This window comes from Cynoglossus semilaevis, chromosome 19 (genome assembly GCF_000523025.1).
Source record: "Cynoglossus semilaevis isolate Cse_v1.0 chromosome 19, Cse_v1.0, whole genome shotgun sequence".
In the NCBI taxonomy this organism is placed as follows: domain Eukaryota; kingdom Metazoa; phylum Chordata; class Actinopteri; order Pleuronectiformes; family Cynoglossidae; genus Cynoglossus; species Cynoglossus semilaevis.
In genome coordinates, this window is record NC_024325.1 from 4155449 (window position 1) to 4171466 (window position 16018).

A 16018-nucleotide genomic window follows, 5' to 3' on the forward strand; every position below is an offset into this window, starting at 1 on the left:
GTGGAAGAGTGACAGAATTGCGCCACTTACTGTTATTGAGCACGTACAACGAAATGGAGAACATTCCGTCGCTTAATTTCTTTTGCAATTTAACACTTGTTTCGATAACCATCTAAAGGGCATATTACAACACAGCAAGATAAACAAATATGAAGGTAACGTGGTGGTTTATCAATTCATTCACAAGTTCGTAGGGTTATCCACGAAAAAATTTTTTTTTTGATCCAGATACAAGTTCGTAGGGTTATCCACGAAAAATACTCTTTTTTTTTTATCCAGACGTACTGTAAATATCAGCTAAATAAATATACACCGTATTATGATTACTAATAAATATTCTTTATTTAGTAAATTTTACACAATGCTCTGACATTACACCCAAGTCCTTGTGACAAATGGATGTTTATTCTCTGTAAAATCATTAGAATTTCTGTACAGACTAAATGGTAATAACTTTACCACTACAGTTCACTGTCACCAAAAAGAACAGAATAAAAAAAAAAGAAAAAAAAAAGAAATCACAAGACTTCTAATATGTATCATTTCTAATGTCACAGTTTGCAAAGCTTGATTCCACTGAACTTTAAACCAACAACCGGGATTAGACCATCAACAACAGCAAGGTTTGGTCAACAAGATGACCACAGAAAGTGGCCAAAAAAATGCATTTGTGTACAAGTGCAATCAAAAGAAAGATTAAGAGATACCAACAGAAACAGGAAAATACATTTAACGTGAAGGAGAAATGAGTGAACAGGACACCCAATATTAATTCAAAACAGACTTCAAAACACATTGCAGCAGTGGACATGTGTCCTTTCCCCCCCCCAGAGGGTGGTCTTCAGTTAGTTGACACTAGCGGTGGCAAACCACTTCTTACACACAGGTTGACTCTGCTCAGTAGCACGGCAGTAATTGGTGAACTTCTCCTTTAGCAGCTGTCGGTACTGGTCACGGTTATTGTAGAAGGACTGGTTTCTTTCGCGAAAAGCTTGGATTTCGTCCTGTGTAAGACAGTTTTCTTCATCAGAGCTCCCTTCTGAATAATCCTGTTAAAGAAAAAAAAAAACACACACAAGGTCAAATACTGTAAATAAAACATCTACTATACAAATAATTTCTCCATTTTGTACAATAGTGTTTCCCAACCTTTTGGGACACATATACTGTATATCATCAGAAACCCCCCCCATATACTGTATATCATCAGAAAAAAAAAACCCTACAGCACAACACCAAACAAAAATATCACAAAATGTAATGAAATATATTAGTATTCTAGTTTAAATTTACTAAAATGTACTTCATGTTTAGTTGAAGACATTACTGATATACTGTAAGGAATTGAAAAAAAAAAGACACTCAAAGATCTTCAACAACTCTTATCTTTTTTTTTAGTTTTAATAACCATCTGCTGCCACCTAGCGGAAGAGAATTAAATTGCTCTGCCTGTCACACATTGACAAACAAAGGAACATCCTTACAAAAGGAAAACCAAGGAAAATACACTGCCTGGCCAAAAAAAAAAAAAAAAAAAAAAAAGTCGCCACCTGGATTTAGCTAAGCAAATAGGTACGAGCCTCCTATTGGATAATTACTGATGGTTATTCCATCAATGGATTTTTTCTTCCCTGATGACAATGCCAAGATTCATCGGGCTCAAATTGTGAAAGACTGGTTCAGGGAGCATGAGACATCATTTTCACACATGGATTGTGGCCACCACAGAGTCCAGACCTTAACCCCATTGAGAATCTTTGGGATGTGCTGGAGAAGGCTTTGTGCAGCGGTCAGACTCTACCATCATCAATGCAAGATCTTGGTGAAAAATGAATGCAACACTGGATGGAAATAAATCTTGTGACAGACGCAGACGCTTATCGAAAACAACGCCACAGCGAATGCGCGCTGTAATCAAAGCTAAAGGCGGTCCAACGAAATATTAGAGTGTATGACCCTTTTTTTTTTTGGCCAGGCAGTGTACATCAATTCATGTAATATATTTATCATTCAGCAGTGTGCAAACAGAAATACTTTGTTTATAGTCACAAAATTAAATCTGTCATATCACAGAGACATTGGGCCGTTTAAACAATTGTAGTTCTACACTAACTTCATTTATACACGGGCATAAATCTGTCATGTTTTTACGGCGTCAAATTCTACCAACCATTACCAGAGCTATAATTTGAATCAAGAACTGCTCATCTCAAATCCTTAGTGTTTTAACAGCCCGCGTTTAAAAACACCACAATCAACCAATTTCCCGTGACCTTTCCAGTGATGCTCGAAATGCGACATTCACTAACTAATTCTACAGTTACTCACCAGAAGTTGTGTGATGCTTGAAAATGCATTGCCACATAAGGAGGGAGAGACTTCTTTGGTTCTGCACGTGTGCAACGATGCACTAAAGATGGTGGTATAGCCGGCCGACAAACAACTTTCACATTTGTGGCTCTGTAAAAAAAAATACATATGTACTATAATGGTGAGAGGTTGGTGTCTTCAACATAGATCAAGGGGACGCTGACGCTGATGCTTTCACTTACCTGGTCGGTGCATAAGCCTTTGCCCTTTTTCTTTTTTTTACTCTTGCATTGAGTGTTGTCATCAGAGCACTGCCAGCAATCTACACAACTGTCTATTCCATCTTCCTCCTTGTCCTTGAAACACTGACGGTCACTACTTGACTCGTCAACTTTAAAAGACAAACAAGAACCAATAATTTAAAAAAATGGAAAAAAAAAACACAGCCCGCTTTCTTAAAAAAGGTGCATTCTGTTTTTATACTACATGTTAAAGCTTACCTGCTTCTTCGTGATTACAGATCCCCTCAGAGCAGGCAATGTCAGAGCCTTCTCGTGATCCTATATCGCCGCTCTCTATGCTCGAGGAGTAGCCACAGTCACTGCCATTGCTGTGGGTGGACAAATCTAAAGAAGCAACAAAAGGCTTATACTTTACAAAAAAAAAAACTTAACTAAACACTAAATAAAGTGTCTTCATATTTTGGCCACTCAGACATCGTTACCTTGTTTAGCGTCATGTGGGCAGCTACAGGAGGCAGTCCTCCTGTAGCCCAGGTCCTCCTCCTCCTCCTCTTCATCATCATGACTACTACATCCCTTACATCCGCCCACATCAGGGTGAAGTAAAGCCTACGACACAAGTCTGTTAGACTGAAGCCTGACTGTAGAAGACCAAAGTCTCTAATTATGTATAAAAGAACCATTACCTCATCAAGGTTTGTGCTCTTAACCTCTTCTAATCCACACTTGTTTTTGCGTCGATTCTTTCGTTTTTGCCTCTTCTTCTCCTGCTTCAGCTCTTTGGCCCTCTCCTCCTCAGAAAGCTCCTCAACTAATTGTTCTAGTCGACTGATGCCCTGCATCTTCTCTACCGCCATCTGGAGCCAACATATAAATGCAATATATTTCACATTTATAATAATTCTACCCACGATCAATTTCCTTTTTTTAATGGTCACGAATGACAATTGAGCTATCGGTCTCTATTCTTCTGCTTAGGACATTACCAGGTAAAGTACTGTATAATAAATACTTCTAAAATGATTCCACATTCACAAAGTGTACCTCAAAACTTTTATGTAGTGTATCAATTCCCAAATGGAACAGTAACTGCCAGGTCTGCTCCTCGGCTCGTTGTTTCTGCCAGATCCTGTGCAGTCTCTCGTAGAGGTGAATACCCAGACAGGTCAGGACCTCTTCTTGTGCAACGTCAATGGTCTTTGCGTGTCTCTCTCTGCGCCTTTCATTTAAAGAAAATTAAAAACAAATCAAATAAATAAGTTATGAGGAAACTAACGTGCGATCAAGTCATTGTACAAATCTATAAAACTTACTCATAACCTCCTGCAAACTCAGGCTCGGCTCGGCCAAGCAGGTGAGCGATGAAGTCTGTTTCACAGCACACGTGAATGTGTTGCTCATGGGGGCAGCAACACAGTCCTTCATATAAGGCAGCGCAGTAACCCTTCTCTTTACTGGAGTCCAACTCCCCAACCAGGATGTTGTACGCCCGCAGCACTTTATTTTTACAGTCAGTGCAAAACCTGTTGACAACAAGATTCAGCTCACCATAAGTTGACCACTTGACCGTAAAGTTCACAACTACACATTGCTGCGATACCTTACCTGTGCTTACACAGATATGTCTCCAATGTCTCCAAGAGACAGGCGCTGTCAATGAGGACCACCTCATCTCTGCACTCCTGAGACATCAGCTCCCATATATCTATCCAGCTTCCCCTGAAAGCAAGTGGAGTTTATTTATCAAAACACATTTGAAAACAACCACTGTCAAAGAGTCACTGTACAATCCATAAAAAGATTAGTCAGAGAACACTGACTGTTATGATGTAAACTGAACAACCACAATGTGCAGAGAGGGCAGAACAATGCTTTGTTGTAAATGACTTACCCCAAAGGTTTAGGTTTATGTGTGTCTAAGGAGTGCAACTGGCATCTCTTGTTTTTCTTACTTTTTGGAATGCCATCAATTATGTGATTCAACTTTGACCTGCAAAAAAAAAGAGAGATAAAAAAACAAACGCAAAAATCTCTAGTGCTAACATGCATTTCTATTTATTGATTAAGCCAGCAACCTAAACTATATTTTATTTACAAGTTTATTTGATTCATTTGAATGTGCAATTTTAGAATGTAATATGTTGATTATAAAGCCTGGAATTAATGAAACTACTTTTTTTTTTAAATCATGCTACATCAATATATAATAGGGGCAGTGGTGGCCTAGTGGTTAAGGAAGCGGACTTGGGTCCGGAAGGCTTCAAGTTCGAGTCACAAGTTACCACGGGGGTGCTCTGAGCAAGGCATCGTCCCCACACACTTTCCTATTAAATGCTTTGCAAAAAAAAAAACAAAAAAAAACATCCATCTTACCCATGTATGTAGAAGAGGGTGTAAAGCTTCTTCACATCTGTTAAACAGGCCTTGGTGATAGAGAGTAGACCTGTAGATTTTACTGTAAGAGGCTCCAGAGCCGGATTCCCTGATTCCACCAAGTGTGAGAAGAGACGCTCCACACTTCTTCTGCATCCAACACATGGCACCAACTGAGATAACGCACCATAAATTTCTTTGGTGGTCACAATCAGGGCGACATTCAAGTCCTGTTGCTTCAGTTTGGAGTAAAACTAAATGTCACAGAGAACACAGTACTGTCAAAAAAAAAAACAAAAACCAATCTGGTACTTGTGGATTCAACATAAGGCTTTTAATTTAAACTATTGGAGTCATTATGTGTTAAAGTGCTTACCTCAGAAAACTGTTTCCATCGAGATGAGTTCATTTCATGCCTGTCAACATTCTTGATAATATCAGGAAATTCCATCACCATCTGGTAAGATGACATAACATGACCACAAATCAACACTAATAATTACATATTAATATATTAATCGTTTGACAGGAGCCTCTTTTTGAAAATAAATATTTAACTGCAATATGTGTGATGGAACATTTAAGCAAATTTAACTGGATTTCCAGTCTAGGACACATACATTTGTCCTACTTACAATTAAATAACAACAATCAACTAACACCTACCCACAACAATTAATTATTACCATAATGTCCATGAGTGCTACTCCGATCTTGGAAGTTATTTGTTAATTGTACAGGTCCATGAAAACTTGGGTAGTGTCTCAGTTTTTACAATGTCAGCAAGTCATTTCACGGTGTCAATTCTTCTCACTAAAGTCTTCTCAGTTTCATATAGTACCATTAGGAGAAGAGAAAAACCATACAACTGAATGCAAGTGGTATGGCTTTTATCTTTGAAGATACCTAGAACTAGTCCCATACACCTCAATCACAAAAAAAAAACAAAAAAAAAATGTTGACTGCAGTTGCGTGTGAACCCATATCAAAATACTTAAATTCATTCTTAGGGGGCACACAGGGCTGCAGATGGCTCGGATAAGTCACTGCATACAGTACACGAGATTCATATTTTTAAGAAAAGCTTGCTCACCGTCAGAGTATCGTCAATGTACAGAGGAATCTGTCTGGAGAGGAACGTATAGTCCTCCTCTCCTTCCCTGCAAACTGCTACTAGTCGTGCCATGGTTTATTCCAGTGTTTGCCCCTGCAGGTAGAACAACACACCAAGGTGACTACAATCCAACTAACAGCAGCACATTGCTACATTAAAACATGCTAGTGCTAATCGACAGCAAGTCATTAAACGGCTAGCTTTCAAAATCGCTTGTTATGTTAAAACCTGACATTCGGACCAAAACGAGTCTTCACTTCAAATCCATCCGTCTGGTCGTAAATGGACACATAATAAACCAAACTGACCTGCACTTGGGAAAGACTTGCGTTGACCCAGATTTCACCCGCAAAGTTTGCTGAAGAATATATAAAGCCAACGCCGCTTTGGGTAAAAAGCATGCAGTGTTTCAAACAAACCTGCCTAATGAAACCCGTTTCAATCACTTGGTTACATTTGTCTGTATAAAACTGGAAAAGAAGACAGCAGTCAACTGAACACCTAAGGTTAGCCTGCAAGCTAATTGCATTGGGAAATAAGGCTAAATATGTCTGAAAGTATTATTTGCTAAATGTTCTGAAGCGATGTGTCGTTGTTTCAAGGTACTCTAATGCGTAAACAAATTACAAATTCCCTACACCAGGAAAATGACAACGTTCTCCGCTCTCTCGACAGAGTAAACTTGGCTGACTTGCTCGTTAGCTGAGCTATCTTCACGGAGCTAACGTTAGCACAGCCTAAATGCGGCTAATATAAAGTTGAAGTAGGTGAAACTGCACCCTTTACAACTGACATTGTCATTGGCCTCATATGACTTTCGAAACATAAGCCCCTGCATTATACCAGCTCCAGACTGACAACAGTAATGACACGCACTCACCCGTTTAACTTAACTTCGTCTCAGAAAACTAACAAGTACGACAGTGGTAGAAGCGACTGCGGTGGCGGAATCTTCATCACTGATTTCACCTTTACCCTCAGACGTAGCATGTGACGTTGTAATATTACTGACCACCAGAAGGCAGTCAATCGATAGATTTTTAAATTTAAAAATGTCAACGTTACACACTGTTATTTGCTGGTGATTTTTTTTTCACACACATTTAGTTATATGTTGGTGGCATTAATTATATCCCTATTTATAATCCTTATTTACACGTTTTTTCTAAGATATAACTCTTATTTGCATGGACAGAAACAGAAATTTTAGGTATATTAGGACAAAGCATGCAACTTATATAATATGATATAACTTACTGCAATATATTGCTAAATCCTAAAATATGTTCCCTAATTTGATTAATATAAGGAGCTGCTCCTGTTCAAGATGTGGATTTCTGCTTTACATTTCGTTTTTCTTTGTTTATTTCAGGTATTAAAATAATAGTTATACATTTTTTTTTACATTTGTTATATATTAATAGAAGTTGATATGTTGCCTTTTCTACATTTATCTCGTGTTCCGAGATAAATGTAAACTTGTTAATGATTAACCATATGGTGAAGGTAAAATTATTTCCCAGTAAATATCTCTACACCTTTTATTGCTTTTCATTTCTCATCACATTACGTGTAGTCCCACTAGCTTTATTTCTAAAATTCATAAAATAAAAACAATTCTCTGAAATGAAGTTGATGAGTATTGACTGGTATTCACAAAAATCCTGACTTTAATACAAAATAGACAGAATCTGTGGAGGAAAATGAGGAACAGAGTTTACACCAGGAGACCATCATAACTACAAATTGAAAGGATTCACCACAGATGATGTTTAGAAACCACAGGAGATTTGTCTGAACTTAATGAAAACGAATCCAAGTAACAGCAATTCTATTTTTTTTATTAAAATACAAACAATGGATAATTCAGGGTGGTGGTGTTTTGTTTCTGTTTGTTTGGTATTTTTGCAAAAAAGGAAATGAAGCAAAAAGTTTCATGGGGTGAGAATAACTTATCTTTGATATGTCACTGAATGAATTAAATAATTATATTTAAATGGAAATAGAAAAAAACAAAACAGAAATTGAAGATGTGAAAATGTTGCATTTTAGACTCACTTAGCCAGAACTTATCAAACAAATTATTAATAAGGCTAACATTTTACTATTCAACAACTATTCCTAGAAGCAACACACACATAACCACCATACCATACCACACAAACAAGCACCAGTTAATAATACAAAATATGAAAACAAACACTACACTACATTAAAGTTATCTCAGTATCATATTTACACATTTTTTTTCACCAAAATTTAACTGTAATCCCCCATATATGAAGAACATATACAACAGTGCAGTTAATAAACATGTACACTAGTAAAACATACACTGAAAATAAACGGTTACAGTTCAATGTGTCTACAGTCGAATTGACCAGACCAGTTGATTTTGATTGTTTTTTATGCAGATGCCACGGTGAGAGTATAGAGTGACAACCTGATGCTGTTTTGGATAACAGCAATACCACATCAACTAAGCCAAGGCAGGACAAAAAAAACAAAGACTGTGCAACAGTCCAGAGGCAGAAGGGCAAATTAGCTGATCGCCGTGACACAGGCTCCACTAGTATCTGACTTATGTATAAAACAGCGTACAGCACAAAACTGGCGAGCAAGAGGAGTAATATTGTTTTCAGCCACTCTTTCACCTGTGACCTTTGGCGCATCACATAAAGACCAACTTGAACGCCTGCCAAGTAGATGGCTACATAACCAACCATAGAGAATATACCCTCTTTGTTAGCATGTAGAAAGTTTTTGTCTCTGTCAGTGTTGCGGATGATAAAGGTCTTTAGTCCCGTTGTCTCCAGAGTGACCTGATAAAGTCCACTGATCAGGAGGGAAATAAGCCATGAATTGTGGATTGGGAGAACAATCAAAAGCATTGAGGCCCCAACTCTGATGATGGCAAGTGTGAAAAAGAAATTCCAGTGAACACCATATTCTGTCACATGCTCATGGTAGTCTGACATTTTGACACTCAGCAGCCGTCCCATACCAAGGACAACCAAGGGACAGACAGACACAAGCTGCTTTATAATGTAATTAATCTTTGATCCAGAGATGTTTTTCCGCCGTGCTTCTGGACACACAAGGCCATTTGCAAAGACAAAAGCACCAACACCAAAGTCCATTACCCCTGTCCCATAGGATTCTGTTTTAGCATATCGCCTTGGGAAAACGGCAAAGTCTACAGCAAGTATGCTGATGGCTGTTTTCACGTTAACAAACACTCTAAAAACAGTCACAAAGGGAACCTGGTTGAATTGAACGTGGCTCTGAAGTAAGGTGCTGAAAGTGGTTTTAGTGTGGTAGGTGTAGTGGATAAAGCACAACATACACACTGAGACAAGGGTTAAGGTTACGATGACCTGAAGAAGAATATCACTGAAAATTGTACACGAGATGACCAGGGGTAAAATAAGGGCAGCAAAGTCTAAAAGCAGGTGACAAAATGACGGAAGAATCCCCGTGGCCTGTTGAAGAAGAATCCACATTAGACCTCTGTTGAGAAGGCACACTGGCGAGATAAAGGAACCCAGTACCACTTCCTGCAGACTGGTGCCAGTCAGATTACTGACAAATGCTTGTTTTAGTTCCTTTTGAGACATGACCTGCAAACATATAATTTTAACAATGAGAGTCGTAACAGTAATGGATTCTGAATATGCAAAGACGCCATTACAGCGTAAAATCTTTAATTCACTAATATTTATGTAGTGAATATTACATTTCAGGAACGTAAATATTGCCGCATTAGAAGTGGGGCTGATTTTTGAGGGATATTTAACTTACCTCTTGATTCGAAGCGTAGAAAACTAAAAATGCAAGTTCACAGAAAGCTGTATTTTAGCACACAGATGTACTAATGAAAAAACATGTTTCCAATCCAAGATTCCATATAACTTCCGTGTTGGCGTTTTGGCGCATTCAAGGCAGCTCGGACTTTCGAACATTTCCGGCGCACGGTTTAATCTTTTTAATTTCGCAAGGTGTACTATAATGTCATTCATAATAACTAACTTTAATATATATTACACATTTAATGTAAAATGTTCTTTTAAATTCTGCTTCTAGCAACTGTCACTGAGGTGAGCGTTTATATGCTGTGTACTCATGTCAAAATAATACCTAAATTGTTTTTCAATAATGTAAATTTAGTATATATGAAGGTACACTGAAAAAATACTTAAATCTTTTTTTAAGAGCAGCACTATCAGCTAAAACTACTATAAATGCGAACACTCGTAATGGACAGCTGGGATTTCCAGAGCGGGCGGGAGTCATAGGAGACATTAGGGAGGGAACCAGAAAGGAAGTTGTCCTTGAGGCATTTCTGACAGTAATGGAAAATGTCAGGATTCAACGGAGTTAAATAATACTGTAATGTAGTTTTTTAAAAATGTTTTTGACGTCGTGTTTGCACATCCACAACGTTAGATAAATGAATTCCTCAGCGAAAGAACGCCGCATTGGCTTACGATACGGGAATGAAAATGGTACGGTAAGTTAGAAACGCGCATGAGGAGGAATGAGTAGCATGTACAGCAGCGTTAGAACGCGCTTCTTGTCACCGGTTTAAAATTGTAACCGTCAGTGTCAAAAACGACACCATATGAAGTCACTTGACCTACATACAGAGTACTTTAGTTTTTGTCAAAAACTCTATAGGTCTTGGTTCGCCTGTTTACACTACCTGTTGTTTTCATACACTGTATATATATATACATATAAGTTAAACGTGTAGTTGGAGAACAAGTCCATCTAAATGTACTGTCGAAATTACATTGGACCTCTGTTGAGAAGGCCCACTGGTATTTACAGTTTCCAAGGAGAAGTAAATAAGGGTCATGTTGGTGTACTAAAAATAACTGCTTTTTCAGGTGAGCGTTTGCCCATGCTGGCATCATTAAACACATTTTAAATTAGTTCTGAACATATTAGCATTTTGTATTACTTCCAAGCCTGAGGAACCAAATCAATGGAAAATGTGTTTGTTTAGAAAAGTATATAAAAAAGTATAAGTATATAATATGACATTAGCCAAAGTAGACTTCATTGAGTACTGATTAAGAACTATTTCCTAATGGTGAAATTGAAAAACTCTTAAGAGAGCAGTGAGTAGAGGTAGTCTCCTACCTCTACTGCTAGGGAGAGAACTGCAATCTTTTACTAAAGAAGCAGGTACACAGTTGACTTTTAGAATAAACCTCTAATTTCTTTTTATATTTTGAAATAATTATCTCAAATAATGTTGGCCTTTTAATTGTTGTGGACAAGTAACTGTTTGAATGTATTTTTTCAATATAAATGTATAAAGGAAATTGGATATGATATTGTTATTTTGAAATGACAAAGTCTACGTTCAAAAGGATTAACACGTATTTAATTGTTACTTTTGTGTTTTGTTTCGTTAGATAATCGTTATTGCCTTTGTGTTTTTGATCTATACGTTTGCCCTGGACACATGTCCACCAGGAACATTCTCTTCAGTCATCCTTGAATGACTCTCTGGAGGGTGAAATTCAGGCTTTCCTCACTGATGAAGATAAACTCCATACCTATGATGACCTCACCAAGATCAACCCTGTGACCACTACAACAGGTTCCAAATATCAATTATTTTATATCTAGTTGTCTGATGACTGCTGGGATTGGGACCTGTCCCTCTGTGACTCTAAAAAGGATTAAGCTGTAGAAAGTGAAGGAACAAAACCTTTTTGGTCAGTGCCACAAACACAGTTCTAAAAACCTTGTGATTGATTGATTGATTGTGATGCAAACACAGTTCTAAAAACCTTGTGATTTTGTCTAACACGTTACATAATTTCTCAACATTTATCAATAATGCCCTTTAATTGCTGTGCATTCATAATCCTCATTAATTGTAGACACTTTTTTTAAGTACATCTGTCTAGTATATGGCGTTGTATCTGCAAGAATTTTTTTTTATTACTTTATTTGTCAGGTAACTGTTGAAGACAGTTGTAACATCAGTGGAGCTTTAAAGCAGATTACGTCAGATTTAGTTAATGCAGAAAAACATCTGTATTTATATGTTCTTGTACTGCTTTCCGGTTATAGTAAATAATTTAATACAATGGCTAAATGATGTATCTCTTACCTGTTTCTGTGTCTGATGATTATCATCTACGTACTTAATGCTGACTATTCTCTTTTTGTTGATATATAAAGATTCCTAATGATTGATTTTTTTTTTTTTTTTTTTCTTGGTAGTGCTAAAATGCCTTCAGGCCAGGTACAAAGCGAAGGTGTTCTACACACATGCTGGCTGCTCCTTGGTTGCACTAAATCCCTTCCAGCCAATGCCACACCTCTACCGTCAGGATGTTATGAAACAGTATCACTTTGCTCCACAGCCCCAGGTATTTACAACGTCACATGAGACTAACTGTAATTCACGCATATGCAAATATAGTTTTTCTGTATTTAAAAGAAATATGTTTAGGGCTGTGTTGTGTGAAACAACAGCAAAAACATTTCAGATTAAGTGTTTTTAAAGGTAAATAACATTAATAACTGACTGGTCTGTAGCTGCCCGTTAGCACCTTAGTTAGCCTCTTTACAGAACACAGGCCACTGCCAGTGATAATAGCTAACAAATGGGTAGATTTAATGAACTAGTAAGACATTTCAGTTTTTACTTTCACAAGTCATTTTCAACCAACCACAACTTGAATTTGCGATTTTACAAACCTAAATAATACAAACTGGTAATACTCACATTCGGGAATATACCTCATAGAATATTTCACCAAACTTGCATGCCCTTTCGGGACTCCAATGAGACATTTTTGTTCCTTTGCTGCTTTTTTAAACCTCCACTACCTAGGCCTACTTGTTAACACATAAAACACAACCTATTTCTGTGGATGTGTACTGTCCTAATAAGCTGGTGTTGTCTTGTAAACAGGAGTTAAAACCACACATCTTCATAATGGCAGAAGAGGCGTACAGGAATGTCCAGGGTCAGCTGGAGCCAGTCAATCAGTCTCTGGTGGTCAGTGGTGAGAGTGGTGCTGGCAAGGTAAACCATGCATAATACCATAGCACTACATCAGTGCAGGGTCCAGCTAATATAAACGTATTGACCACAGATTAACCCCAGTCGGATAATTATCTGTCAATTTGTAATTTATAAAGCAAGTAGACAGACTCGGATAATTATCTGTCAATTTGTAATTTATAAAGCAAGCAGACAGACCAATGTGTTTCTGCTCTTTAAGAGGAACTAAAGGCAGTTGGCATGTTTGACTGTCACTGTTATTCACTACTTACTTAACCCAAATAAATGCATACATGTTTATATCTTACCAGAATAAAAGATCGGACAGTTTCATTATGTTCACATTCTAGGCAAAATATCGTAAAATAGCAATTACCTAAAGGTGAAGGAAAAACGGCAACAAAGATAACATTACATTACAATACAATTGGCAAACGTTTTTATCCTAGGCAACTTACAATTTGAGTCAGTCAATCAACAATCAAGCTACAGTAAACATACAAAGTACAAAAATTAAAATAAATAAATAAATAAAACATTTAAGGAGTTTTAATCGTCATTAATAAAAGTTTTTAAAGAAATTGTTTTAATGTTTTGAATTTGTTCAAAGCAGTAAACTGAGTTCTGGAACGTTCATCGACTTAAAAAAAAAAAAGAATTCAGACTGATTCTAACACACTTTAAAGTGTAAACTAAACAGCAGTGATGTGACCTGTGTCATCAGCCGCTCTGGCTCGTTCCCTATCCTAGCATGGCTTGTGCCTAGGTGGTCTATGATCAAGTTAACTCATATCTTCCAATTCTAGGTTGTTACCGAAAGACTTGTAGTGTTTAAATGCTTTTACAGCATCTCTCCAGCATAGCAATACCAATGACATTTCCTAGGTGTTGTTTCTTGTGCTTTGAGTGTTTGCAATGATTCCGAGGCCTGATGTTGTTGAAAATCTCATGATCGAACATGTAAAAAAAACAAACAAATGTAGCCTGTGCTATCTGATACCTAAGCCAAAATAATAATAATAATAATAATACATTTTATTTATAAGCGCCTTTCAGGTCACTCAAGGACACTGTACGTAAAAATAAAATAAAAACAGATAATTATAAAACAGGGCATAGAAACACCTTTAAAATCATTGATGAACGTGAGAGGGTAAGGGAGTCTTGTCTTGTCTTGTCTTGTCTTGTCTCTGTAAGTCTGGCTTCAATATGTGCATAAAGAACTGCAAGTTAAAATCGCTGATCAGTTTCATGTCAAAGGGTTTGTGATATGTTTTTAAAATAAAATATTTGTGACCGTTCAGACGTGGACGTCTCGGTGCCTGATGAAATACTATGCCAGTGTGGCTGCCTCCTCTTCAGTTACAAAGAGTCAAGGAACAGTGGAAAAGATAGAACGCAGAGTGCTGGACTCTAACCCTCTCATGGAAGCTTTTGGTAAGCCAATGCAACAATGTTATGATGTTTTTTGTGAACACGACGACAGCAGGCTGTTAGTCATCACCCATGTACCTTTTCTTAGGCAATGCCTGTACACTACGGAACAACAACAGCAGTCGCTTTGGGAAGTACATCCAGCTTCAGCTAGACAGGTACCCGCTGTGCTACTTTGTATCTGTCACATGTTATTAAATCAATCATCATATACCTGTCTCAAAGTCAACCACAGAAGTCAGTCAATCAGTATCACGTTTTTTTTTACCTTTTTTTTAATGAAGGAATCAGCTGTTAGTTGGTGCGTCAGTGCAAACATATCTGCTGGAGAAAACCAGGGTGGCCTGCCAACCAGCCAATGAGAGGAACTTCCATATTTTCTATCAGGTCTTTTAAAGACACATAATACCCCATTGTATAATGTTTTAGTTTTGACACCAATACAGTATCGCAGCTGTGTATTTTACAGATGTAACTGTCTTCCAGATGATGAAAGGAGCCACAGAAGAGCAGAGAAAAGAGTGGAAAATGCTACATGGGCAGCATTTTGCGTGGTTGCCAAAGACTGAAAAAGAAATCGAGGGTTGGTTGTTTTTAACTTTGAAAATGTTAAACATTTGAAAATTCTGGAAAAGTTATTTGATTTTATTTTGATGCATGGAAGAGACTTTGCTGAGGCAGACGGCAATACTAAGTCTGAGTTTTTTCTCCGGAGACTTTGCTGAGGCAGACGGCAATACGTCAAGTCTGAATCTCGTTTCCTGTTAAAATGGAGTTTTTTTCGCCCCACCATTGCTAAAATGCCTGCTCAGTGTGTGACTTGACTTCTTGTCAATTGACTTGTGACAGTGACTGCATATAATATACAGTATATGCAGTCACTGTCACAAGTGACAATTCTTCCCCTGTTAAAATTCATTTAGGTGGGCATTTTTAGTTTAAATCCAGTTCTTATTTAAAACTGGAAGAAAAAAAAAACCCCAAGAAATGTGTTTTGTAAATTTGGCCCATACAAAAAAAAAAAATTGACATGACTTGACTTGACTTTGTGCTATGAAAAGAATGTAAACAATCAAGGACTCACAGGTTCAAGCTGCCAATTTTCAAGCTGCAAAATGTACTTGGTTTTATTTTATTTCCCTTAACAAAACTATGTTTGTATTTTCCGTCAAATGTTATTCAGTTATTAATTTATATGTAGGTGAATGGTGGTTTTTAAATTAATTAAAATTTTTTTTTTTAATTTTTTTTTTTCAATTCCATGTGTATCATGTCAAGCTTTAGTTGACATGATACGTTAGTATTGGAGGACAAATAGATTGTCTGAACCAAATAATGAAAAAAGGAAATATATATATATATATATTTTTTTTTTTTCCTTTTTGCAATTTTCTTTATCTAGACTTGTATGTGTGTGTGTGTGTGTGTGTGTATATATATATGTGTATATATGTATATATATATGTGTGTATATATATGTGTATATATATGTGTGTATATATGTGTATATAT

The 16018-nt window shown here is 37.1% G+C and overlaps 3 protein-coding genes across 5 annotated transcripts in view; 1 reads left to right on the forward strand and 2 right to left on the reverse strand.

Annotated features, from left to right (window-relative positions):
- Positions 1 to 400: 400 nt before the first annotated feature.
- On the reverse strand, positions 401 to 7064 carry ggnbp2 (gametogenetin binding protein 2). Of its 2 annotated transcripts, none has more exons than XM_008332390.3 (14): positions 6920 to 7064; positions 6019 to 6132; positions 5302 to 5382; positions 4926 to 5179; positions 4444 to 4542; positions 4158 to 4271; positions 3866 to 4075; positions 3597 to 3771; positions 3239 to 3409; positions 3035 to 3161; positions 2811 to 2936; positions 2553 to 2701; positions 2329 to 2460; positions 401 to 1049 (listed from the first exon to the last, which is right to left on the reverse strand). In XM_008332390.3, exons 2-14 carry the CDS (start codon positions 6109 to 6111, stop codon positions 846 to 848), a joined length of 1935 nt encoding a protein of 644 aa, XP_008330612.1. In that variant the 5' UTR covers positions 6112 to 6132; positions 6920 to 7064; the 3' UTR covers positions 401 to 845. The 2 variants fall into 2 exon arrangements, with proteins under 2 accessions (XP_008330612.1, XP_008330613.1); XM_008332391.3 differs by lacking the exon at positions 6920 to 7064 and adding an exon at positions 6348 to 6894.
- Positions 7065 to 8192: 1128 nt separating this feature from the next.
- pigw (phosphatidylinositol glycan anchor biosynthesis, class W) lies at positions 8193 to 10272 on the reverse strand. The gene is made up of 2 exons (XM_025065782.1): positions 9841 to 10272; positions 8193 to 9659 (listed from the first exon to the last, which is right to left on the reverse strand). The coding sequence occupies exon 2, from the start codon at positions 9654 to 9656 to the stop codon at positions 8289 to 8291; it is 1368 nt and encodes a 455-aa protein (XP_024921550.1). The 5' UTR covers positions 9657 to 9659; positions 9841 to 10272; the 3' UTR covers positions 8193 to 8288.
- Positions 10273 to 10311: 39 nt separating this feature from the next.
- The window catches only part of myo19 (myosin XIX), an 11080-nt gene continuing 5373 nt past the window's right edge, over positions 10312 to 16018 (forward strand). Inside the window, exons 1-8 of one of the 2 annotated variants that reach the window (XM_008332388.3) lie at positions 10312 to 10549; positions 11524 to 11650; positions 12283 to 12431; positions 12980 to 13093; positions 14377 to 14509; positions 14595 to 14664; positions 14791 to 14893; positions 14993 to 15089. In XM_008332388.3, the coding sequence (XP_008330610.1) occupies positions 10490 to 10549; positions 11524 to 11650; positions 12283 to 12431; positions 12980 to 13093; positions 14377 to 14509; positions 14595 to 14664; positions 14791 to 14893; positions 14993 to 15089 (853 nt within the window). In that variant the 5' untranslated portion in view covers positions 10312 to 10489. The remainder of the gene's footprint in view (positions 10550 to 11523; positions 11651 to 12282; positions 12432 to 12979; positions 13094 to 14376; positions 14510 to 14594; positions 14665 to 14790; positions 14894 to 14992; positions 15090 to 16018) is intronic. The other variant, XM_025065781.1, reaches the window with a different exon arrangement.

Excerpts from the sequence above, each read along its gene's own strand:
- ggnbp2 (XM_008332390.3), bottom strand. The coding sequence starts at position 6,111 with ATGGCACGACTAGTAGCAGTTTGCAGGGAAGGAGAGGAGGACTATACG. Across the intron at positions 4,543-4,925 it reads ACCCTCTTCTACATACATGG|GTCAAAGTTGAATCACATAA; the intron begins GTAAGATGGATG and ends TTTTTTTTGCAG. Across the intron at positions 2,461-2,552 it reads AAGGCTTATGCACCGACCAG|AGCCACAAATGTGAAAGTTG; the intron begins GTAAGTGAAAGC and ends TTTTTTTTACAG.
- pigw (XM_025065782.1), bottom strand. The coding sequence starts at position 9,656 with ATGTCTCAAAAGGAACTAAAACAAGCATTTGTCAGTAATCTGACTGGC.